General features: G+C 44.0%; 3 protein-coding genes across 3 annotated transcripts; 1 reads left to right on the forward strand and 2 right to left on the reverse strand.

Moving 5' to 3' along the window:
* Positions 1–503: 503 nt before the first annotated feature.
* On the reverse strand, positions 504–8154 carry F5147DRAFT_81495 (NUC071 domain-containing protein). The gene is made up of 11 exons (XM_041443528.1): positions 7930–8154; positions 6493–7878; positions 6182–6439; positions 5435–6126; positions 5107–5383; positions 3762–5052; positions 3405–3705; positions 2759–3350; positions 1924–2703; positions 1626–1871; positions 504–1578 (listed from the first exon to the last, which is right to left on the reverse strand). Exons 1-11 carry the CDS (start codon positions 8125–8127, stop codon positions 532–534), a joined length of 7068 nt encoding a protein of 2355 aa, XP_041295324.1. The 5' UTR covers positions 8128–8154; the 3' UTR covers positions 504–531.
* Positions 8155–10690: 2536 nt separating this feature from the next.
* F5147DRAFT_835511 (uncharacterized protein) lies at positions 10691–12005 on the reverse strand (the record flags this gene model as incomplete). The annotated part of the gene is made up of 5 exons (XM_041443968.1): positions 11614–12005; positions 11310–11458; positions 11087–11245; positions 10867–11042; positions 10691–10808 (listed from the first exon to the last, which is right to left on the reverse strand). The coding sequence occupies exons 1-5, from the start codon at positions 11822–11824 to the stop codon at positions 10691–10693; spliced, it is 813 nt and encodes a 270-aa protein (XP_041295325.1). The 5' UTR covers positions 11825–12005.
* Positions 12006–14865: 2860 nt separating this feature from the next.
* Positions 14866–18328, forward strand: F5147DRAFT_744599 (uncharacterized protein; the record flags this gene model as incomplete). Its single annotated transcript, XM_041439686.1, has 12 exons — positions 14866–14985; positions 15041–15335; positions 15426–15830; positions 15858–16069; positions 16106–16123; positions 16973–17268; positions 17305–17313; positions 17377–17431; positions 17513–17731; positions 17785–17895; positions 17981–18137; positions 18177–18328. 12 exons carry the CDS (start codon positions 14866–14868, stop codon positions 18326–18328), a joined length of 2049 nt encoding a protein of 682 aa, XP_041295326.1.
* Between the last annotated feature and the right edge of the window lie 7036 nt (positions 18329–25364).

Raw genomic sequence — 25364 nt, forward strand, 5'->3', positions numbered from 1 at the left:
ATAGGGTGGGGATGATGATCCTCAGTCATGAGTTTTGAACTTTATGCGCTGAACTTGTTATCCAAACCTTTTCTTGCAGTCGTCGAGTTCATGTCTTCTTGCATTTTTTTCTTTCTTTCATACAGGTGGTGCATATCGTTAACCTAGTTCATACAAACAATCTACAAATTCAATGTACAATGTATATGTAGACATAAATTACATTTCTGCCAGCATCTCTTTGAGGCGCTGTGCTGCGCTGTTATTTGTACAGCTGCCGACCGGTAGCCTTGGATTGGGTCAGCTACTAATCTCGAGACCATCTCTTCCTGCTCATCAGTTACACATACATGTATGCCGACGCCCATCATCTTCGAGGGTGAGCTTCAATCACCGACTCAATCTTGACAACCTGAGGGGTAAAAACAGTCGATGACGGAGATGAGCGCGAAGAAAACAACATAATATCGTGTGGATAAACTATTTCGTACAAGTGAGAGTTTCGTGTGCAACTACATGAAAACAGGAAGTGAAACGAAGAGCCGTAATAAATCAAGCAAAACTGTTTTCAACATCAGCACTATCATCGCCGTGCTCCAGGTTTGCAAAGGTCAAGAATGCTGCGGGGCGGTGATCCTCTGCCCAGAACAACAATGGCGTGTCCAGTGTCACAGCATATGACAGGTTGGCCGACCACAATTGGGTAAGACCAATGCCGTAGTTCCAGACTTTGCCTTCGGGCACGAGTGTCATACCGAGAATACGGTCAGACAACAGGAGCTGCACCCGTTCTGACATGTTAGGGTTGAAGCCAGGTGGGTTGGCAGAATTATCCACGTTCTTGCGGCCCCACTCGAAGCCAGGCACTGTCAATTGATGGGCAGATAACGAGACTGAACCAGGAGTGAAGGAAGCAGCGATACAAATTGACGAGGAGCTCCACTCTGGGTGGTCAGCCATCAACTTGGCTTGGGTGGTGACATCTGTGGGAGAAAGATGGCTGAGCTCGAGCGCTTGCGTCTTGACCCACCCAAGAGGTTCGAGATCTTTGAGGAGGAAGTCGTCCTTCGGCAACTGGTTGGGCAGCTCAACGCTATTGTTGCTTCCACGCTGAGGTACCCATACGACTGCCTTGATCTCCTTGACCTGCTTGTTGTCTGGAGGCGATACACCGTACAGGAAGGCCGCAACTTGAGTGCGGAGATCTGCCGCAGTGATGAATGCCCGCAGGATGTTCTTCGGCAACACATAGGTGTACGAAGCAGCGTCGTCCTTGACATCATCGTTGGAGACATAGATATGTTGGAGACGGAGAGGAAGATGCGTAGCCGAAATGGCACGGACACGCCAATCAGATTTGCTGCTAAACACCTGCTGTTCGTAGTTGGTTGTCGTGACGGTCTGAATCGTATCACCGTGGACGTTGGTGGTCTGAGTTTGCACAGCGGTGACTTGACCCTGCGCCTCATTACTCTTCTCAAGCTCAGCCATCTGCTGGCGCTGTACGGAGGGAGCGGCAATCTCTTGACCAAGAATGATGTCACGAATTTCACTCGCAGTCAAGGACGCGATGTTGACGCTGTTCCGCTTGCCGAAATCCTTGGACTCGATGAGCCAAAGTTCAAAAAGTGTGCGATATTACTTACTGCCAGTATAAGATCCTTCATTGCGACCTCAACCTTGATCCATTCATCATCTGTAAGAGTGGGCCAGACGAAGTGAGGCTCTGTAATGGTCGACTTGTCCGGGTGCAAAATAATCTTCGCCTTCTCGTTGTTGACGTGCAAGCCACGAAGGAGGAGGATAAGACGAGAGAAGGCAGTGTAGCTGGACACCGACTTGAGCCAGTCGTCGTACAAGCTGAACAGTACCATTTGAGGTTGTGTAGCACGCTGTGAGAAACAGTATCAGTAATGAAGATGTAATACGCGTGGACCCACTTACTAGGATCAAGTCACCGAACTTCTCCATCTTCATGCAAGCCTGGAAGGGCAGTTGTAACTCACTTCCCTTGATAACGATGTTCGGGAAATCAAGTAAGTGAACCTCAAGAGGGTCCAACATGCCCTTGCGAGTGACGATGACCTGCTTCGGCTGTTCTTCAACAGGCAGTGAACGAACCAATGCAGCCACTTCTTCGGCAGTCTTCCACTTTGCGAGTTGACCGAGACGCTTTTGGCCAGCCCAGACGCTGGTGTGGATGATCTTCAGGAACAACTGTCCAGAACGTGGGTTGAAGATAAAGATGGCGCCGTTAATCGGTTTGGTCGTCAGGTTACCTTCGAACGTCTTGTGGATAGTGACACGATACACATTAGTGTCGTCGACGAACCAAATGATCTGGTTCGAAAATAGTTCCGAATAGTTCTGGCTGTTGAGATAAGGCTCCGTGGGCTCAGAAGAGTACAACTGGAGACCCTTGCGAATACGCTCGCGCAAGACGTGGCATGCCGGATTGGCCTTCATGATCTTGGCCATGGCTTGCTGGATCAGAGGCTTCATACCGGGGAACCAGTTGCCGTACGCAGACCACAGGTTATAGGCTAGATCCATGCCGATCATTACACCAGTTGGCGAGGGGTAGATACTCATGGAGTCGGACACGTAGTCCAAGAACTTGGCACGAGTATACCGCTCGATATCATGGGTGTCAAAGTCACCCCACCGAAGCTGAACGTCAATCCAATACTTGTTGCTGGTCGTGCCATCCAAAACGTCCTTGTTCTAAAGAAACCGAAATATCAGATCAAAGTCCAATGGGGTATTGAAAGTGACCAACATCTGTGACCAGTGAAGGCCGAGAGATATTCCATTTGTAGGCTGAGAACAGCAAGATATCGGCGCAAGACGAATTCATCTTGTAACTCTTACGAGGATGAATAGTCTCCTTTTGTACTGTCTCGATCTGGAGAGGCTCTAGCTCCTGATCAAAGACCTGACACAAGTCCATGACTACACTTTCGTGAATCTTCTGCCACAAGTGCGCACGGAAGATCTGAATCAGCGAGATCTTGAGGGTGGGAATCTTGCCGTGCATGAAAATACCCGTCAGATCAAGCTGGACCTGGAAACCGACATAGACGTTGGCGCGGTTGATGGTCGGACTCCACCAAAGCGTGAATCGACGGTTAGGGATCTGGTTAAGACCTGACCTCTGGGCGTTGGTAAGTTTCTTGTATCGCATAGACTCTTCGAATCCAGATGCTTTCTCCCAGAAGAGACCCTCCCAGGTAGGGAAATAAGTTCCTTTAAAGAGCGTGTGCTCCAAGATACCCTCAACACCCCCTAGAGCAGCAATGACATCAACACGGTAGTTGTTCAATTGCCAGAGCTTTCCGTCATGACGCTGAGATGTCCACCAGAAGGGGTTGCTAAAATAGCCATTTCATTAGTCAACAATAAATCAAGGCAGGTGGAGCACTCGCTGTTTCAGCAGCTGGTACTGCTTCCAATCTGTACGCACACGCCAGCCTCGGTCATATGCCAATGTATGACGATCCTTTTGGAAGAGGGTGTTGATACGAGGAATACCGCGGTCCCAGCTATCTTCAAGATCTTCGAGGGTGAGGCGCCGATTCTGGGCATTGGCCTCCTTCCGCTTCATGGAGTATTCGGACCAAACACGCGCCGAATCCAAGAATTCTGCCTCCCATGGCTGAAGGTATCTGTACAAGTTCGGAATCAACTGGTCCTCCTCGTGGGTCATACCAGCACGGAAATGCGTCACTAATCAAATAAATTGTAAGCCAGAAGATGATTATCAAAGAAGACAGCGAACGAACCTCCAACGTCAGTTTGCTTGGACCATCGCAAGTCACTCTGAGGGATGAGAACGTGACCCATCGAAAGCATTCCAAGACCACCAAGCTCCTTCGGTGTGTAGAAGACAACGGGAGGGAAACGGGACGGCATCTTACTGTTTAAGCCGATCTTGACACGAGTTTGAATCTTGTTCTCTGCCTTGACAAGAGAGTCCAAAAGCTCGTTTGTGTGGATGACAGCCTCACGGTAGTAGGTCATCAAACCGATCAACGCGGTGTTCCACTTGTTGACGATCTTCGAGAAAGTGGTGGAACCGGAGCTCATAAGGACCTGACGAATACGGTTATTGAATTGCTGGACACCGTCGTCGGAGACGCGGAGGAACGCCTGCGCAGTTCTCTCTTTGGTTTGCTCGTTGGTGAGATTCCACACAGCGTCTTTCAACGAGAACTGTTCGCCACCCATCGTCCTAATCTTGGGCAAGATACGGACCTCGAACCCGCACATTGAGAACAACAACTGTGGGTTGTCCTTCGAGTAAACGCTGACAAAGGTGTCCTCCCACTCGATGGTGGTGAGTGAGCGCGGCAGGCTGTTCTTAACATTCCAGAAAACTGCTCTTCCGAGGTTAACATCATGTTTGATGAGACGCATACGACAATCTCGAGGCCAGCAGCGCTTGTTGTTATACCCGATGACGTTGTTGTTGGTCGGGTCAGGGTTGGCGCTAAGATAGCGTTGGATCAGGTCCCTTGCCTCATCAGCGCTGAAGCGGAAGAGGATGTGTAAGCGATCAACGTAACGGGAGTATAAGCGGATGGGGTGACGAGTCTCTGTTGCTGAGTCGCGATACTGCAAAAAGTTGTTAGGCATCTGTGGAGGACCCGCCATCTCGCTAGCTCGCTGCAAGCCAAGAATGAGGAGATCAAGGACGAGACCGTAGTACTGGAAGACGAAGGCAGAGAACTGAAGACCACGGATGAGACCAAATGCATTCGTATGTGCCATGTCCTTGTAGGTCAGCACTGTGTTGTTCTTCGCGGTGATGTAGTCTGCCAAGTTGTGATCAAGAATGAGACGGAGGAGACGGTTCAACAGGGTCAGGTCAATCTTCTCATACACCTTGGAGAAGACGGTCTCCATCATCACGTTGCACTCGCCCTCGCTCGTCTCCCAGATGTCTGTCAAGTTGTTAATGCCTTGGCACCACTTGTACACAAGCAACGGCGGTGGCTCCGTGTCGGCAGGTTTGATCCAGGCAGGGAACAACCCTCTTTTATCTGCCTCGAAGAAGAGGAATTGATCGAGATACTGTAAAGTATCAACGTCAGCATGACGTATAACGAAGTAAATGCTGAAACCTACGGCGTCGGTGATCTTCTCAACGGGCTCGATGTCGTAGCACGGAATGAGTTTGTCGTACGTGTCAAAGAACTCAATACCAGCCTCCTTGAACGCACGCTGGGTAAGAAGCAGTCGCTTGATGCGCGACAGACATTCGTGCGGATTGTCATACGCCTGTTCAATGAGGGCAAGCTCCTCACGCTGCGACTGGTTAAGACGACCCTTGACTGAGTAAGCCTCCTTCAGTTTTTCAAGTGCAAGTACAAGCAATTTCGTGTCGTGCTTGTACGACAGAGGGCTAGAGAAAACGGTAAGTTCAAAACGTGCAAAGCATGCCTCGCTTGCTTACGGGAATGGTATAGGAGCAAATTTACGGCTCTCAAGCCAGTGAACAGTCGCTGTGTAAATTGCAACGGCCTCCTCCGCACTGATGTACGGCCCATCCTTCAAGTACCCATGCTGCCTTTCCTGCTCTGCTTTCAAGTACAGGCGTGTCAGCCGACCTAGATTTTTCTTCACTACTGCCTTATCAACCGTAGCACCTCGTCGGATACGCTCCCGATTATAGTGTGCAACCGAGCACCACCAGTCAGCTTTGCTCTTGATATATCGCAGGATGATGTTCTCAATCGCAGTGGGCATTCCAGGGACTTTCCATGGAATGTTCGCTTTCCAGCAACGCCACGCCTCCGAGAGATGCTGCAAAATCGTCTTCGACTTGTTTTGTTTAATAGACTCAGGCATCATGTCGAGAATGTCATGCATGACAGCCGCACGTAACTCGAGGTCATAGTGAGACTCGACACGTTGCTTCGTCACAGTCTTCGCAATGCCCTTGCTGTTGCGTCCCTCGAACTGACGCGCGAGGAGGTTACCAAGCCAGCGCTCGAGTAACGGTACAATGCCTCGCATGAAGAAGAGCCAGACACGCCAGCCAGGAGCCCAGAAGCCATTTCCAGGACCCTTGCCGACAGGGCCAGTATTAAAGCGGTAGTAGATCAAGTGCTTGAGATCTTTTGTCATGCGAACTTGTCTCATGAGCTGGATGAATAAAATCAACAAAATAAATTTCGCCTATAACCGAGATTATGCGAACCTTGTACTTGTACCGGTACATACCAGTCAATGCCCCAATGTGCGCAAAGATATACTGCAGTGCGTCTGCAAGCTGGAAAGCATCGACATTGCCAAGGCGGAACTGAACATGGGCATCAACAACAAGCTTCGTAAGGCGCAGAATCTCGCGACATAAGTGGAAGGCGTTTCCGAAGCGAGACTTTTTGCGCTCCTTCGTAGTAAGCGTCTTCACTGGCTTCAAGTTCATGTTATAGTCGAGATGCAAGTAGTTCAAGTTCTGAAAATGGAAATTAGCTTCAATGTACCCTGACGGTCTCTAAGAAGGCTTACCTTTCTGTGGATGAGGAGATTAAGCATGTTATACCCTTGTCTGCACACCTGCAAACCGGCTTCCACCCAGTCAAGTTTTGTCGTCTGAAAGAACTTCGTCGCCTTCAACTGCCGAAAGAGATTCTTTTTAGTCATTGCCTTCTCAGGTCGACTCTTGAGTTCGTTGAGGACGAAACACTTAAGCAATTTCTGGTACGATACGCGAACTTTGACTGGCTGGTTAGGAGGGCAATGCTCCAGATACCAGTTCTTCACCAGAGGTATGTCCTGTGCACGACGCATGCGGCCAGAGCGCCGATTATAAGGCTCAGGCGCCCACCATAGAGCAATACCATCAGCAGTGAGGTCGTTCTCGAGGGGCCTGTTCTCAAGGAATGGTTGCACTTCATCGGGCAACTCAAAATCGTCGTCGTCGGCGCCATTCGGACCGAATATAGAGTCTTCGTGAGAGACAAGCGGTGCGTTCTTGGGATGAGCGCCGCGCAGGGAGATGGGATTGATGAGCGGGTCGAAATAGAAGGCGGGTAGATCGGGATCATCAGTGCGAATGTAGACATTCTTGGGCGCATGATATGGAGAGAGGTGAACGGAGCGCGGGAGAGAGTTATAGAGATGCGGGAAGGCGACTTTGTACTCGGTACGGATTTGTTGACGAATAATGACTTTGTTGACATCATTGAATTCGTTCCAATCTTCGTCGAAAGCATCCATGTCACGGTACAATGGCTCAAACTTCGGCCCTCCAGGAATTGCCAAGTTCAGAGCTTTTGCAGTGAAGAAGGATTTCTTGTCAAAAAGATAGCTTGCGTTGCTATCAGGTTGGTCTGATAATAGGGTTCTCCCAAGACGATATAAATTCGCCATGACGGGTAGCGAAAGTTGCCAATAGCGATATGAGGGGCCATTGACCGCAGGTGTGTCCACCAGCGGCTTTGGGTCATAAAACCAATCAATGATAGCAGAATCTTCCTCTGAATCGAGCTCCAGCTGAATGGCTTCAAGAGGCTCAACATCCAGTACGTTATCACCATAATCCAACGGTGGCTCTTCGTCATCAAAAGGTGGAAAGCGCATACGCTTGAAATGTCTGCGGTCACGCTTCTCTCGACGCATTGCTAGCCACATGGAACTCCATTGGGCATGATAAACAGGTTCGATAACGCGGGGGATCTCATTGACGAAAGTGATTGCGCCAGTGATATGATAAAGGACGGGCACCTCGCGAACCTGCTCCCAGGGGTATGGAATGTTTTCGAGCAGCTTCATCACAGCGTGAGGGACGTATTTCAAGGCGCCAAGGTGGACACGCTTATCATTGCGAAACTTGCGATTGCTCATATCACCGTGGTCCTTGATAATTTTACGGACGTGCTCCGGAGGCAAATCCTGGGCAATCATTATTCAATACGTGTAAAATTACATACCAACTGAACGCACCTGTTTTCCCATATCGACGTACCCTCCTTTGCGCTTTTCGCCGTAGCGTTTCTTCTGCATAGACACCCATTTCTGCGACTTTTGTGCAAGGACTTCGGGAGGCATCTTTGAGGTGGACGCCTGTAGAAATCCTGGCGGTGGAGGCATGCCTGGTGGGGGGGGCGGCAAGCCCGGAGGAGGACGAATGAACGAACTCATGGTCGTCGATGTTGAGGGCGACGGTGAAAGTTTGGTCGATGACTAATTACCACTCCTTCAACTTTTAATTTCAAACTCCGGCGGTTCAAAATGTGATTACTCATCATCACGAGCGTTCAAGGATGCCCAAGGCATTATTCTGCTACTTGGTGAACTTTGAATAAGAGACGAAATTCTAAGCAGGAGCTATATACATAAGTGGTGCTAGGTAAAAAATTGAGAAGTAGCACATGAGGACTCAAAGAATCATTAGGGAACTGACATGAAAAAGATAAAGATTGACAAAGTATTATCTAAAGTAAAATCTGTATAAAATCTATTATAATTGTACTCCAAATGAGAAGGCTTTAAATACCTAGAATAAGTTGGATAGAACCTGCCAAATGCACATTGGTGACAGTCTTGTTGCAGCCACCTTGTCAGCTCATCACAATGGGACAGATTACAATACCCACCAGGCATGACAAGGGAATATCAAGTTATGTATTAGTTCCTGTACCCTCTTCTAGGGTACAGGTCTTTGAGAAAATTTATCCGTTGACTCAATCTTCACAGCTCTACTCAGTCTGATAGCTGCATCCTTTTTTGGGACTAGGGATCCGCAGGGGTAAACCTGCAGGTGTCCAGAGGACAACCCGCACCCTTACCCCTCAAGTACCTGTACCCGCACACCCATGGGTAGCCAGGAATACAGGTGTCTGTGCAGGTCTGCTAAGGGTCAAGGGTATCACAGGTAGAGGTATACCCATCATGCAATTGGTGTATGCACCCAACAGCCACCAGTGCTCAGTGCACATGCCCAGCACACATCAGCAAATGCTGATGTGGCTTGAACATGTGTGGTGGACACTGGGTGGAAGGAGGGACAAGAGGGAGGGATGTGCACTGGGCATGTGTGGTGGACACCGGTTGGGTGGAAGGAGGGATGAGAGGGAGGGATAAAGGTGTCATTGCGTGCACTGGGTGTGTGCAGTAGACACTGGGTGGAAGGAGGGACAAGAGGGAGGATGAAGGTGTCATTGCGTGTACCAGGCGTGTATGTCATAGTTGCCTGTACATATAAATTGAAAACATACCTAAGTTCCACAGTGCTGATGCGCAGGGTGGGGTTTGAAGCATGATGTGGCATGTGGTAGGCATGACACAGCGCTGTCTGAAAGAATTTGTAAGCAGGTTCAGCAGTACCCATGCAGGTAACAGGTACTCAACACATCAACCCGTTGTAACGATACAACAATGGCTGAGCAGGGAACACATAGTAAGCTCTCAGCCAAATATAAAAAATGTTGTGGTCTTGCACAGCCTAGTCCGCTATACTTGCGAGACAAGTGGGTTTGACCCGATGTAGGACTTGGAGTCCTTGTGGCCTCGTAGAGGTCTATTTTCCGATGCATGTGGAATGCTAATCATTACCCAAATCATTACCTATCATATCCGACTCAATATGCACCAAACCTGAAAACATCGGACATTGGACATCAGGTTTCACATCAGGTTTCGCATTGGCCGATCAGATATCGCACACACTCATCCTACCTATGTCCAGTCTCATTGCGCTAGCCCCACTAGGTGCGTAGTTACTTGTTGTCACATCCCTAACATTGTCGACCGTGTTATTACATGTATTCCCATAGTCTGCAGTACCTCATGTCTTATTACATAGGACATTGGATCCGAAATATTGTGCTACTACTTTTGCCTATAGGGTTCTGTATTTCTATGTATCTACATAAATATTGGACTCCCCATAGCATCATCATCATCATCTGAGTAGAGTAGAATCGTCTCCAATGCTTAGGGGTCAAACCCGATATTTCATAGTTCTTAGTTGACATTGCAAATATCATTGTTCCTTCACCATCTGTATCCATCATCGTTATTATTGCGCACACTGCTCGCTTTCCCGACGCTCGCTATTGCATAGCTATTAGTTTCCGATACACCAAACCCGAACCCAATAACCCAAAACCCAAAAAACATCGGACCTGACACTTTTGCATTGGACATCATAATTATACCTTCGGACATTGTTTCCCGCACTCGGATTATTGACCTCACATCACTCACTGACCCCCCAAAACTATTTCCAGACTGCAGACCCCTGGGTCAAACACACTTGTCCCACAAGTATAGCAGATAGGCAGTGCAAGACCACAACATAAAGATATCAGTTTGGAGCCATCTTTGTATAGCCCCACTCTGTGTTGTATACCTACACCAAGGGGTTTGCTGTATGGTATTAGAATAATTAGTTATATGAAAGGGAAGATAGTCCAAAGATGGAAAACAAAGTCCGAAGGTATAATTATGAGTCTGATGTCAAAATGTCGGGTCTGATGTATTCAAGTTTCGGGTTTAGCCACATAGCTGTATTGTAGGAGTAGGTCCAAATTGTACTATATTGCATAATTTATATGTGTGATTGTCAACAGTATCTATTGATAGTTGATGGTAATTTCATGCGCCCATTCAACCCAACCATGAAAAAACTGAAAACAGCATGTATTTTTATCTACTTGAGATGACAGTCTGTACTAGGTTCTCTACTCCTCATCATCCTCACTCACAGCATTGCTGAAGAAACCCCGTGATCATTGTACTCTTCAATTGCAGCATCAAAGGCACTCCGAGGTATGGTGCAGCCAGTTTCATGGCCAATAGGGTCAGCCTTCAAGTGAATCCTAAAGAATGATGTCAGAAAGTTGTGATGAGACATTGAGAACCAGCAAAGAGACATACCAGCCATTGTCATGAAGATGAGACAACAGTTTTGGTAGCAGGCCCTGAGCCTTGGTGTGCTTGTCAAGGTCTGTGAGATTGGTGAGGTGTTTGTCTAGGACATCCTGATACTCATCAACTATGAACATTTTGTTTGTTTGAGCACCACTGCTCCATTCATCGATGCAGCTTTCAATCTGCCATCAATCAGCATGCATTCAATATGGCAAAAAAAAAGTACTGCAGTCAAGAGCAATGCCAGTCCAACCTCCGTAAACGGCTTGTAAAACTCAGGATATAAGACTCCTTCATCTTTCTTATCACAGAACCATATTGTATTGACACCCTTCTGGATAATCTCTGTACCATATAGGCCTTTGTTACTATTTGCCGAGCAAGTCTGATGAGAATAGTATCATCCGCTAAGTCAGACTAATGCACAAAGAAAGTTACTAAGTACTTACCTTGTAAACAAAGGCAAAAGCTTTCTTGAGTTCCTGTGTGTGTGCAATGTTTCTATCAATGACAGATTGCTTAGTACTCGTCTCAAACCCATACTCATCTGCCACATATGGCCGGACTTTGGTCTTGACCTCGCCATGAAGGTGTGAGCCTTGAAAAGTGATCTAGTAGATAGATCTTAGATACATGGTCTACCAGAGGAAAAAATTGTCCATTTTTAGAATCTCTGCATCATATGCAACATATGTTACAAGTAACATCGGTCACGTGGCCCCCCTATCATTTTCCCCTCATCCTCGCCCTCACCATCTACCGGCTCGTCCTCCTCTACCGCCTTTCCGTTGACCGGATCCTCGGGGCCGTTCCCGTCCCTCGCATCGCCCGCCTCTATGCACGTGCATGCACGTTCCTCCTCTGATTCGACCACCAATGTGGTCCCGCACCTATGACTCGGTCTGACTCGTGCCACCAATGTGGCTTTCCTCTTTCTGTTTCCCCTGACTGCGGATTCCCGCATGTTGTACTCTTACCGTTGGTCCGTTCCAACGTTTCTCGGTCTCATTCCACATTCGACCATCCACCACTAATCCGGCTCTGATGCCACCGCGCCTATACCATTCTCGTTTCCCCTTTACCCTTACCTACTGTGCGGTAGCCTTGCCCTTAACCCTCTCCACTTAGTATAAGTAGTCGGTCACTCTGTACTAGATTCCTTAACTTGAATCTACTCAATCTTCCCTGGAACATACTCCTCTCTGAAGCCCCCTCAGCTTCAGTCTCTAGTATCTTTTCTTAGTCGCTCGTCGCGACTAAGTCTACCTCGATCGACCTCATCGTTTGGACAAGACTGTCCTTACCTTGAGTGACTTCTCAAGACATCCGTCTACGAAGTCACGTGACACGCGCGTACTGTGATCGCTGCCGACTCGTCGTCGCCAGTCTCACTTGCTATACCGGATCCTTCCGGTTACGTCACGAACATTAGCGGACGACGCCCCTCTTAGGGCTCCGCCTAACAGATCTATTTGAGTGCGTAACAACATAAGTATTCAATCTCTTACACACTTCATTCCATGTTAACTTTGCCCAAGTGACCTCCTGCATGTGATCAGGCATAGGGCCCTCAGTGCATAGACAGCCACGATAGAGTGCCCAGGCCATACCAAAGATACTACAAACTGATGGTTCATAATCAGTGGCCTTTGGTCTTCCTTTGCTTTGTTGAATCTTGATAGCCTTACAAACTTGTCTATTGTTAACATCACTATCAGATGCTCTACACTGATGTCTACCTAACCCTTCAGCATCAGGTGATGGAGACTTAGACCTATGACTAGTGACCTAGTCACCATCCATGTTGAAGTCCATGAGATCCATGATAGCTTTATTGAATAAATCCTCATCAGTAGGGCTAGGAGAGTAAGTGATTATGTTGCTGAGACCTGAAGTAGGGCAAGAAACACCTGCCATCAAGTCATTTTGTGAACTAATAGTAAGTATAGTCGAGGTACTCACCATGAGACATTGCAGAAAGAGGGCTTGAGGCCTGCTTGGTAAGCACAGCCTCACACAGATGCAACAGTTCAGCTGCCTTTTCAGGTGTCAGAGTATTAAGGTGCAGAGTCTTTGTATATAAGTGTCATCATAGAAGTAGATATAAAGTAACCTTACTGGTTGAAGAAATCCTGCTTGGTGCAGGTGGCACCACACTTTGATGTGCAACAAGTCTTAAGTCCCTTACAGGGGTCGAGACAATCTGGCTGGTAAACTGAATAAAAACTCTGTCAGTTGAATTGATGTAACAAGAAAGACAGACACATACCATAGGATCATGAACAGATGGGGCTGCAGATGTTTGAGATGTAGAATCAGTAAGTGCTAGTGAGCCATCATACATTGCAAACATCAGTGTTAAGGGTGACAATATGAAAAAAAAAAACTTGCATGTCCATGAATCTTGTATGCTTCACATTCTGAAGCTTGGCTAGCCTTTTGTTGAGCCTTCTCTTGCCGTTGCAGAGCTTTATTGGCCTGTTCATACTGATGGTTTTCTTTGTCCTTATGAGTCTCAGCTTGCAAATGATATTCAATCAGCTACAATAACAACAAGAATGAGAAAGGATCACTCACAAATATATTGTGCCCTCTCAGTAGGATGGCAATCATGATAATGGTGATCAGACTTTGCAGCTGATGACATTAGTGTAGGTTAGAGTTGAGAGGATGAGCAAGGAATGAGATCAAAAGCAAAGAGTGCACCTTGGTCCAGATTTTGTGATAAGATTGGTGCTGAGAATGTCTGACTGCTGAAATAGGGCATGGGGACAATGGGATGTCTCGGAATGTCAGAATCCGAGACACATGTTGGATTAGACACTCAATCAGAGCAAACAAATGATCTACATACATTGTTACAGTAACATGGCACGAGTCCCCCGCCAGCAGACAGCCCTCTGCCACCGCACGGCTATAGACGATATAGGGTCTCACCAGCTCTATGACGATAGATGAAGATAGATGATGATAGACGATAAGCGGCAACTGCCGGCTTAGATAAGCGGTCTGGACCGCACGTGACATGACATGACGACATAGGTCTAGAAGACCTATTTATGTTATCAAGATAGAAGGCAAGCCTCATGTTGCCTCATGTACTGATAGAAGGATACCACATGGATCCTATCTCTGATGGAAGCGTACCGCATGGACGCTATCTACGATAGAAGCCCGCCTCATGAACGCTATCTCTGACTCATGTAGATAAGCAGATTAGAACCCAGCTTTAGGCTGAGCTTAGATATGAAGAGTAGCCTTATATAAGGTCGAAGATTAAAGTAGATGTTCCTTACTTTAATCTTACTAGGTTTACCCTTGAACTCCTTGTCCCGCTAAAGCTACCTGCTCGACATCGACTCGTACCTTCAGTGACACCTCTCACTGTCTGTAAACCCTGCTATCATCTCAGCATAACCCCTCGTTAACCACCACGAGCTACGTTCGAGTACGCAACCTTTGCTTGTCTGTAAAGGCCGACGACTCTCAGCACTCGGTACCACTGTCGTGGTTGTCGCTGTTAGATTATCCTAGTCGCACACGACCGTTTGTCGTAACATACATACCTTTGAAACCAAGTCCTCCATGAAGTCCCACACAAACAACAAACCACGCTGCAATTTTTGTCTCAAAGAGCTTGCCAGATGCAAAGATGTTACCTTACATATCCAAAACACACCAGCATGTCGCCAACAATAGGATCTCATGGTCGCTCAACAAAACATGTCCTGCAACGAACAGTTAGGCAAGGAGTCAGATGTTGTCACACCCCCAGAATATGACTATGACATACCTGATAATATTGACTATGAATTTCTGCAAAGAAGGGCCTGGGTCAATGCCCATGAGCAGAATGAGGAGCACCATTCCAAAAGGGCCAGAATTGAGGAAATAGCAGACAATAATGAGCCTGGCAGATTTGCCAAAGTGTACCCAGGGTGAGTTGTGGATGTGTTGGGAGTTGGGAAAACCAAATTTGAAGAAATCTGGGAGAACCAGATTGACATGGGCCTGAAAGGGAATCCATGGTATCCATTCAGTGATGAGGAGGAGTGGGGACTTGCAGAGTGGCTGATGAAGAGTGTTAATAAAACTGCTACAGATGAATTTCTCAAACTCACCATTGTAAGTCCAAATGATGTCTCCTCTCTGAAGCACCTAGTAACAAAAAACACCTTAGACTAAAAATTGCACTCAGCCTAGTTTCACGAGCACCTACACATTTCAGAAGAGACTTGACAAACTTCCAAAAGGTGCTGGCTGGACCTGTGACATCATCACATCAATGGGTGATCGAAGAGATGGCAATGATGAGCTACTCACCAAAAATCATGAACTTTGGCACCAGGACCCTGTAGAGTGTGTGTGCGAGCTGATTGGGAACCCTGTGTTTGAGGAATACCTTGCATATGTGCCAGAGAAAGTGTTTGCTGATGCTGAAGGCAAAACACGAGTCTATGATGAGATGTGGACAGGTGATTGGTGGTGAAATATGCAGGTTAGTTGAGCGAAAGTTCGAGGCTAGATAGCATTGACTAACCATAAGTTATAGCAACGTCTTCCAGCTGGTGCTGTTGTGGCACCAGTGATCCTTACATCCGACAAAACAAACTTGACCCATTTTCATGGGGATAAAGCTGCCTGGCCGATATATCTCACTGTCGGAAATATCCAGAAGGATGTCCATCGTCAGCCATCAAAACATGCTACAGTGCTGATAGGATACTTACCTATCTCCAAAATGCTCCATTTCAAAGATGATGAAGGACATCAATTGGGTCGCTATTGTCTATTCCATAACTGCATGTGTTTGCTCATGGAACCACTCATCAAGGCTGGTCAAAGTGGAGTTGAGATGATCTGTACTGATCGGAACATTCGTCAGATATTTCTGATTCTTGCAGCATACATCACGGATCACCCTGAGCAATGTCTCATTGTGTGCTGTAAAGAAAACCACTGCCCCTGTTGTGTTGTAAGACCAAATCAATGAGGAGACCACCACAACTCACCTCTCCAAAATGTTGATGAGACTCGCACAACTCTCAGACATCATCAAAATGGAAAAGACCCTTACCTCTTTGAAGATCAAGGCCTTCATGCAATCCATTATTTTTTCTGGGTGTATCTCCCACACACCAATATTTTTTCATGCATCACTCCTGATATCCTCCACCAGTTACACAAGGGAGTGTTCAAATATCACATTGTTAGCTGGTGAACTAGCATTATGTCTGACTCTGAGTTTGATGCACGGTTTCAAGTGATGTCTGATGAAGCACTCAGCCTCACGCTGAGCTCGTATTCACTGATTTCCTTATACGTGTCCAATGCCTGTCATGCACTAATCACTTCTGATGTAACCTGACACTAACCCAATGAAACCTAACACTTTGACTAGTGGACCTGACATTTTGGCTGCATCGGCTGACCTGAAATCCTGCGCACTTGTCCTATCCGTGTCCTGTCCCATTTTGCTAGCCCCACTAGGTGCATATTTGATTATTTCGCACATTACTCATGTCGTAGCCAGCGCTATTACATGTTTTCCCGTTATCCACAGCACCTCGTGTTTATTTACATGTACTTTGGACCCAAAATATTCGGCTGCTACTTTTGCCTACAGGTTTCTGGATTTCTACGTACTTACATATATATTGGACTGACCTCGAGTATTTTCATCATCCAAGTAGTAGGGAGCCATTTCCCAATGCTTAGTGGTCAAACCCGATATTTCATAGTTTTTAGTTGACATTGCGAATATTACCACTCTTTCTATCTGAAATACCCGTCATTATTGTTGATCCACATACTGCTCACTTTCCCAAAATTTGCTATTGCGATTCCTGCTAACCCGCTAAACCTGAAAACATCAGACCCAATGTTTTGACATCGGACTCGTAATTATACCTTCGGACTTTGTTTCCTGCGCTTCAGACTATCTTCCTTTTCATATAACTGATTATTCTAATACCAAACAGCAAACCCCTTGGGTCGAACGCACTTGTCTCGCAAGTATAGCAGACTGGGCTGTGCAAGACCACAACACATTATATATTGCTAAACACTTAATTTGTGTAGTGTTCAGCAATTGTTGTATCATTACACCAAGTTCCATGGACTACGTCATTTCAAGTGGGGAATTTCAACCGTCTCTCAATGGACTTGCACCAAGCATAAGGAGATGCAGCATGTCATTTTAGGTGTGATTGCAGGTGCTGTGGAACCCCGCGTGTTTCAGGCTGCGCGTGCTGTCCTTGATTTTATTTACTATGCACAGTATCAAGCCCACATGGACATGACCCTCATGCAAATGCAAGATGCACTAGATATTTTTCATGCTAACAAGGAAGTTTTTGTTGAGCTGGGCCTGCAGGAACACTTCAACATTCCCAAAGTCCATTCTATGTGCCACTATGTCTAAGCTATTTGTTCTTTGGGCAGCGCAGATGGGTTCAACTCAGAAAGCCCTGAATGACTACATATTGACTATGCAAAGGATGCTTATCAAGTGAGCAATGAAGTCAATTATGTCACACAGATGACTCACTGGCTCGAACTTCAAGAGGCCGTATTTTGCCATGGTATCTACCTCCAATGGAGCGCCTCCCAAAGTGACTGACTACTCAACTTGGATGCACTTGGGGATCAGGACAAGGACCACAAGGCTGCAAGCTTGGAGAGTGGGACTGTGGACTCATTACTGTCTCAATTTATTCCATCTGGTTTGCTTACCTCACATGGCTGCTGTGTTGCCAAGAGCTGCCCTTTTCCAAATGTGTCTGTGTCTCATCTGCAAACCATTTTTGGTGCTATCGACTTCATACCTGCACTTCAAACTTTCCTCAACCATCACTTTCCCCATTCTTCTGTTTCTGCTAGCAACTATGATCGGTTTGATGTGTTCTACTTATCCTACCTAAGAAAAGTCATGTCAGCAACCTCAAATGGTTGAATTGTGTTCAAGCTCATCCACCTATTCCCAATCGTGACCATCACAAGCCTGCTGCGCCTGCACACTTTGATGTTGCTTTTGTTATCAAAGCTCATGAGCTATGGAAGAGTGGTACAGGTCTCAATGGTACATCTTTCATTTTATGCTTCAAACGATTATGCTTAGACACTTGCAGGCTTGCAGGTTGCACAGATACATGTGATCTTCAAATTACCATCTTACTATGGTAACTTCACTCACCCGCTCGCATATATTGAATGGTTCTGCCCCCTCTATGACCCAGAATCCACTATGAATCTTTATTGGCTGGCACGTTCAACTTGTAACTAATGGTGTTTTGCGTCTGTCATGAGTGTGCAAGATGTTTTGCAAGCAGGTCATCTGATGCCCAGGTTTGGATCAGGCAAGGTAGACACATCATGGATCAATGGTGATGTTCTTGAGCTTGCTGATGAGTTTTATATCAATCCTTACATCAATTTTAACTTATTTGATACAATACAGCATTTGTAATCTACTTATTCTAACATCACAGCACAAGTATCATGTCATTGTGCTTGTAGTTGTGTTGTTGTACATGGGCTTGCACATTGTTTGATTGACTACCTACAGCTACTGTGGCCCTGCTGCTACAAGACCGGCTACCAGGAGCTACTAAAACTCCTGAGCACAGTATAGCATTGGCATGGCGCTACCAGTCCAAAAACACTTTTCCTGATGGATATTTAGTAGTTTTTAGCTAAATTCCGCAAATATCATCCTTTCTTTACCTGAAACACTCCGAAACATCTGACAGTAACCTGCCATTCGCTACATTTCTGACGCTAGCCCGACGCAACACGCTTGGCAGCAATAGGATGCTATCACAGGCTATATTGTGGCAGGACTATGATATCAGGTATGTGATAGTGGGAGGGGGGGTAGCTACCTGACTACATATCCAACATAGGCTATATAGTGCTATACAGTAGCCTGACTTTTTCCTGATATTGGATGACCTCCTTCTACTTGGAGGTAGAAAGGTAAAGTAAAGTAATAGGTAGGAGGTATGTGAAATATATAGTGTCTATGTAGAATTTTGAAGTGCTATAGGTGAAAGTAGTAGCAATAATTTTCAGGTCCGATGTCCTATGTAATAAGGCATGCAGTACTGCGGACATGTAATGATGTGGTCTACAATGTTAGCGATGTGAAAATGAATAACTGCACACCTAGTGGGGATAGATATGATAGGACAGGACATAGGGAGGACATTTTCATTGGGTTAGCATTGGATTAGCAGATAACCATCGGATTAAGTGAGTAAGTGTCGGATAACATCAGGAAGTGATTTATGTGCAATGGGTGTTTGACATGCATTGGAAAATCACAGAATACGAGCCTAGTGTGAGCTCGAGTGCTACAGCATGCAAGATTTCATCCTACTGCATGAGCATCCGGAACCCATAGGTGAGAACTGTAGTGATGAAAATGAGGCAGATAAGTAATATGTAATGAAAATATGCACAGAACGGATACATGTAATAAGCCTTGCTATCATTTAGTCAAACTGAGAGAGAAAATGAACACGCACTAGCAGAGATAGGTGGACATGAACAGACAGCATGGGATGGAAATGCGGAGTGCGCGGAGTGAGTATGAGTGCGGGAATGTGCTGAGTAACATCGGTTGAGGAGTACTTGCCATTGAAAATACCAGGAGATGAGGCAGAACCTGTATACTTCAATACCCTTGACACCAATATCAAAAGACATGCTTTGCAGCCCAGGGAGGATGTGAGTGTCACATCAACATATTTGCACATGAAACTTAATCATGAAATGAGTAAATATGATTATGCTGATGTATAGAAACTCACTGTTCATATCCTTTCATTTTATTCAGCAAATTTTTGCATACCTTGACAACATCGGGGTGTTCATGACCATCATGGTAAACCCCCCTTTTAACATCTTTACAGGTATAACCAAGTTTCTTCAACCATTTGATAGCTATTCATTCACAGATACAACTCTTTTTATCAGATAAATCCAAGGCTGGAAGAATGACCTGGTCAACATAATGACAGAATTCTTGAGGGGTAATGGTGCCAAGGTTTTGAGCAGCCAAGTATCTTCAAATACCATGCAGGACTGATTCATTATTCAAAAGTGTATATTGGCCATGTTTGGCACTTTATTTTGTAAGTGGGAGATGATGGTGATACAATAGATAGTTTTCATGGTGGCAGATCTAGTGGGCAAAATATGCACCATTTTCTTTTCCTATGTGATATGCAATAGTTAGACTGACTTTGAGACAGGGTTGTTTGCAATTTGAATTATGGAAGAATCTCTCCTGGAGTGACACATATTGGGTTACTACAGTAAGATGCAATATCATCTTGACTCTTCATGCTGCTGGTATGTTTAATTTTTTAAGATCTCTCAGGCATGATTTTATCTAGTTCTTATGATACTCATAAAGATGATAGAAGTCAAGTAGCTGTGGCTGATATTATTATGGAGCCTATTGGATATACCATAGGGGATTATTCTATACAGAGTAGAAAGAAAATAAAACTACATGTACTTGTATGTCATGGATTGCAAGAAGCTTCTGTTGTTATGTATAGAAGGAAAATTTGTCACTAATAACCATCTAGGCCTGATGTTTTACTTATATCCTCATTTAGATCCTTGGGATATTGGAGGTCTTTAGCAATATATTTTAATGCAAGCACAAGTCAATGTTATGCTAGACAAAGACAAAAGTCAATGACCTTAGTGAGACACTTATGTAGCATTAGATTAGTCAGACTAAATAAATCTATAGAAAATATGCTAGCATTAGAAGATGAAGTTGATGGCAGAGGAGTATACAAACAAGTTAATAATTATAGCAAGATGTTATACAATTCTGCCATGGTGGAACCTCTTATCATCTAGGTCATTGGAAGAATTGTGAAGATATGGTTCATAAAGTAAGGGTGTTTAGAGAGCCAAGTGTTTATCATTATCTTGTCTCTGTTACAGAGTTTGATGAGACAAAGTGAGTTATTACTAACTAAATTTTCAAACCCAGCATTGAGTGAGTAAATGATGAGTGTGGCTGAATCTAAGCTGACATTTGAATTAACAAAAAGTAGACATTATTTGAGTAATGAAATGACAGAATACTAAAGCAGAAGAGACCATATCTGAAGTAAGTGGCTACAAATCACATGATCATATGGTTATGCACTAATGAAACTGACGAAAAGCTAATTCTCTTCAATATCATACATGACATAAGAGAAGAAGAATTGTTAGAGACTTACAGCAAAAGACCTCTCTTGAATCTTACTGATTTGAAGTCTGAAGATCTCATACTCTTAGAGATGAGGATAATGCACTATTTGAAGACAGTAAGTGGCATTCTCAAGTATAGTATAAAATAATTGCAATCTTATTCTTATATATGACAGATATGCTTGAGGATAATACTCAAGAAATGCAGCAGATAGATGGATTAGCTATCTAGTATAATATAGTAAATACAAGCAGGTCAAAGTAACCTAGTAAAAAGTGCATTTATTATTATGTCCTAACTGAATTCTATCAAAGGTGAAGAACAGAAATAGGTTAATACTTTCCTGTGAGCAAGAAAATAAAGAACCATGGAGAATGCTAAAATAACACCTAATATTATGACATTATACCAGAGAATACCAAGCAAAAGTAGTGACACTTATATAACATTATCATGACAAGACATTCACATATAAAGTTTACAAAGAAATTGGGACTATGTACCAAAGACAGAATGAAAGAATCTCTTGCATTGCCAGCTCTGCTGCAAGCTGTAAAAGCTATTTATATAAAGAACTAGATATGCAAAATCCATCATGATATATCAGTCTAAAGGTAAAAGACAAAATAATGCAAATTATCAAAAAGACTTATAAAGTCAAAGAGAGCGATTTTTTTTAGAAAACAGCCTTTAATCTGGAGCATCCCTATATCACTATCAAAATATCCAGCAAGACATCACTCTCAATAAGTATTACAAAAGGCCTCTTGCTTCTACTTGCAGACTTAGAAGTTAGAACTAATTAAATAATCATGGCCTACATTGAATATAGAGGCCTTACAACTTATTGAGAACAATCTACACTTAGGAGTATGTCAGAGCCTACTAGAGTTGTTTCTGAGAAAATGACACATCACCAATTAATATTATCAGATTTATTTTTCTACCATGTAGGAGGATAAATAACCATAAAGCAGATCAAAACAGAAATAAACATACAACACATGTAGAATGAGATAGACAGATATAAAGATTATAAGATGAAGTGATATTAATGAATACAAAACTAAAATAGCCTAAACCTGCACCCAAATTATGGAACAGCCAAATCATTCAAAAGGATCATTACATAAAAAAACTTCAAATAAAAAGGCATTTAAGATATATCATCACAGCACACTACTTACTTAACTCTTCATAATATATCTAGTCAAATCAATACATTCATTGAGCACTTAATCATAGGCTGCTCTTTTGCTCCAACCAAAATAAACAGATTCTTAGAAGTAACTATCAAAGATAGTGTAATGCTTGGGCTCATATTAAGCCTGTATCATGCTATTTTATAATGTATATTAATACCATTCCATCCAACCCTATTTCTAGTTGTCCTAATCAGACATTTGTTGGCTCTAAGAATCAGAAATATCAGACATGTATTGGACCTCACAATTAAATCATTAGACAACATTTGAAAACCATCAGAAACATCTTTTCTAGGTATGTAATTAGTTGTTTTCCTGTTGCTAACATTATAGACCATGTTATTATATATTTTCATATAGTCTGTAGTACCTCATGTGCTATTATACAGAACATTGGTGTTAAGACCATGCACAAAGGGTAGGACTGATTCTGAGGGGCTTGGCTTCAGCTCATGCACTACACCCTTAATTTCAGATGATGTCCGGAGAAAGTCCAAGGAAGTCCGAAGGAGCACAGGAAAGTTCAGAAAGACTTTCTAGACGAGTGCAAGTAACTTCCAGATGAGTGTGGGAAAGTTCTGGAGGAACTTCCGGAAATTACAATGAGGTTTTGTCCTGATACAGATATGTGTAATAGCTACTCAGGACTTGTCCTGAGTAGAAGCAAACAGAGGAAAGGCTGCAGGGACAAAGTCCGAAGCAGAATAGGTCCGGAGGACCATGGGAAAGTTCTGGAGGAACTTCCAGAAACCCAGAGGAGTTCAGAATCGAAGAAGCAGAGCTCCAGCCTAGGGAATTCCTCCCTAGGCCTGAGATGGATATTGACTAAGTTGGAGGACTAGAACTAGTATGAGGACTTAGTGTGAGATCTAGTGCGAGGACTAATATGTGTAATATTCAGACTAAGGAAATACAGGAGTTTCTACAAGAGTTCATATACTGGAGGCAAGTCTGTGCAGATCAGTAAGCAGAGGGGTAAGGCTATGTACGAGCATGTGGAAATGTATTAGTAAGTGAAACAGAACATAAGGAAATGAACTCAGAGATGAAACTCATACATAATACATTATCAAGACAGAAGCAGAGATAACCGAGAGCCGGAGACACAGGTATGAGGTAATGCACAGGTGTGCGGGAATAGTTTCAGATAGGACCACAAATGAGATCCAAAGGTCTGAAAACCAGGGGTTCAGATAGGACATGGATGAGGATCAGATGAGGATCAGATGGAGTATGGATTGGATGTGTGAACTGGATCGGGTGGAGATCATATGGATATGTCCAGATATCATAGTAGAAGTGGGGTGTAGAATCTGGTATATGACAATTGGACCTGAAATTTATTGCTACTACGTTGCCTATAGCACTTCAAATTTCTACATACACAGTATATATTTTACATACCTCCTACCTATTCATGACTTTATCTTTATACCTTTAAGTAGAATGGAGATCATCCAATATTAGTAGTTCTTTACTGAATTCTGAAATATCATTCTGTCACTATCTGAAACACTCAAAAACACCTGATAGCATTCCAACATTCATCTCCCCCAACATTCCCTACTAATACAACACTTTTCTAACACATTTCTGACATGTGACCTGAGCCAAAAGTATTGAACCTGGCATTTTCATTTTGAACTAAATATTTCTAGCTTCATACTATCTTCTCTTTTATATAACTGACTATTATAATTCACTAAATAGCAACCTTTATAGGGTCAAATATCCTTGCCTTGCAAGTGAAGCAGCATAGGCATAGCATAAACTTATAATTTATATTAATTTAATATTTAATATTTTTATTAGGTATCCAATCATTGTTGTTTTATTATAATGGACCTCATGGTACATTTACCCTTATAAGACCTAACTGGTTTTTAGAGATATTGCAAACATAAAACAGCACTGAATTACAATAGGCAATGAGCAAGCCAATGAACCTCATATCATTCACATTTTATATGATAGAAAATTACATGGAATGCTGCTATACTCATACTTAGTTTTTAAAGGCATACAAGAAGGACAGACATTAGCCCTTGAATGAAAAGATTATATAACAGCAACCAATATGGTAGATAAGTGAGTAATAGAATTTACTTTCTTATCCTTTGCTAATGGACAAAATAGTATAGCATAATGGATAACATACCAATCTATAAAGAACAAGCAAAGGAAAGGAAGTGAGAATGTATGTAATATGTCATAATTGATATAGTGCATACAACAGACACTTTATATACAGTGGCTCAAAAAAGTGTCCCAATGTTTGTAAGTTTTCATGTAATTGGTTTATTGTGTGCCAGGGCGTGAGAATCTGACTAAAATGTATGTAATATGTCATAATTGATATAGTGCATATAACAGAATGTGTATCTGTATAAACTACTCAACTGCTCATGAATATAAGTGTCATATCCTGCATTCCGGACCCAGAACTATCACACACATCATTTCCAGATTTCTGGATCCGGCCAACTTCTATCTATCGTCCGGATCCGACCTGCATCTATCTTCCATGCCTTATCCCTTTGTACGTTCCTTCTCCAGTTAGACTATACTCATTTTCCGTACCTCATTTCATTTCCGCCTTTATTTTCCTATGTTCTTATTTCCGTCTTCATTTACTATTTTCCGATAGACTAGTGTTTGACTTTTCTATACACTCTGTCCACAGCCTCGCATAGCTTCAAACTGTGCTGGCTGATTCTCCGTTAAGTCCTCAGTAGTATATAAACCCTGTAGAATCTTTGTACTTCCTCAGTTTGAATATTATCTTAGACTCTGCTCATTCCCTCCTCTGTCTGACTTGAGTTCTTCTCTCGTCATCCTCCGCTAGTCTTAGGATCGACTCCTATAGACTTCTCACCTCTGCCTCTACCTCTGGTAGTTCTCTGCTGTTTCCTTTCTAGTTTGGACATCGTCCAGATTAGTCTTATCCCTCGTTCCCGAACGTCCGCCGGAATTCCCGTGCATCGGACATCAGACTCCGGACTCGTCCTACAACCTTCAGACATTGTCCAACAGCCTTCGGAAGTTAGGGGCACGTACTCAGGTAAGGGGCACAG

This window comes from Suillus discolor (genome assembly GCF_016758755.1).
Source record: "Suillus discolor strain FC423 chromosome Unknown F5147scaffold_15, whole genome shotgun sequence".
Classification (NCBI taxonomy): domain Eukaryota; kingdom Fungi; phylum Basidiomycota; class Agaricomycetes; order Boletales; family Suillaceae; genus Suillus; species Suillus discolor.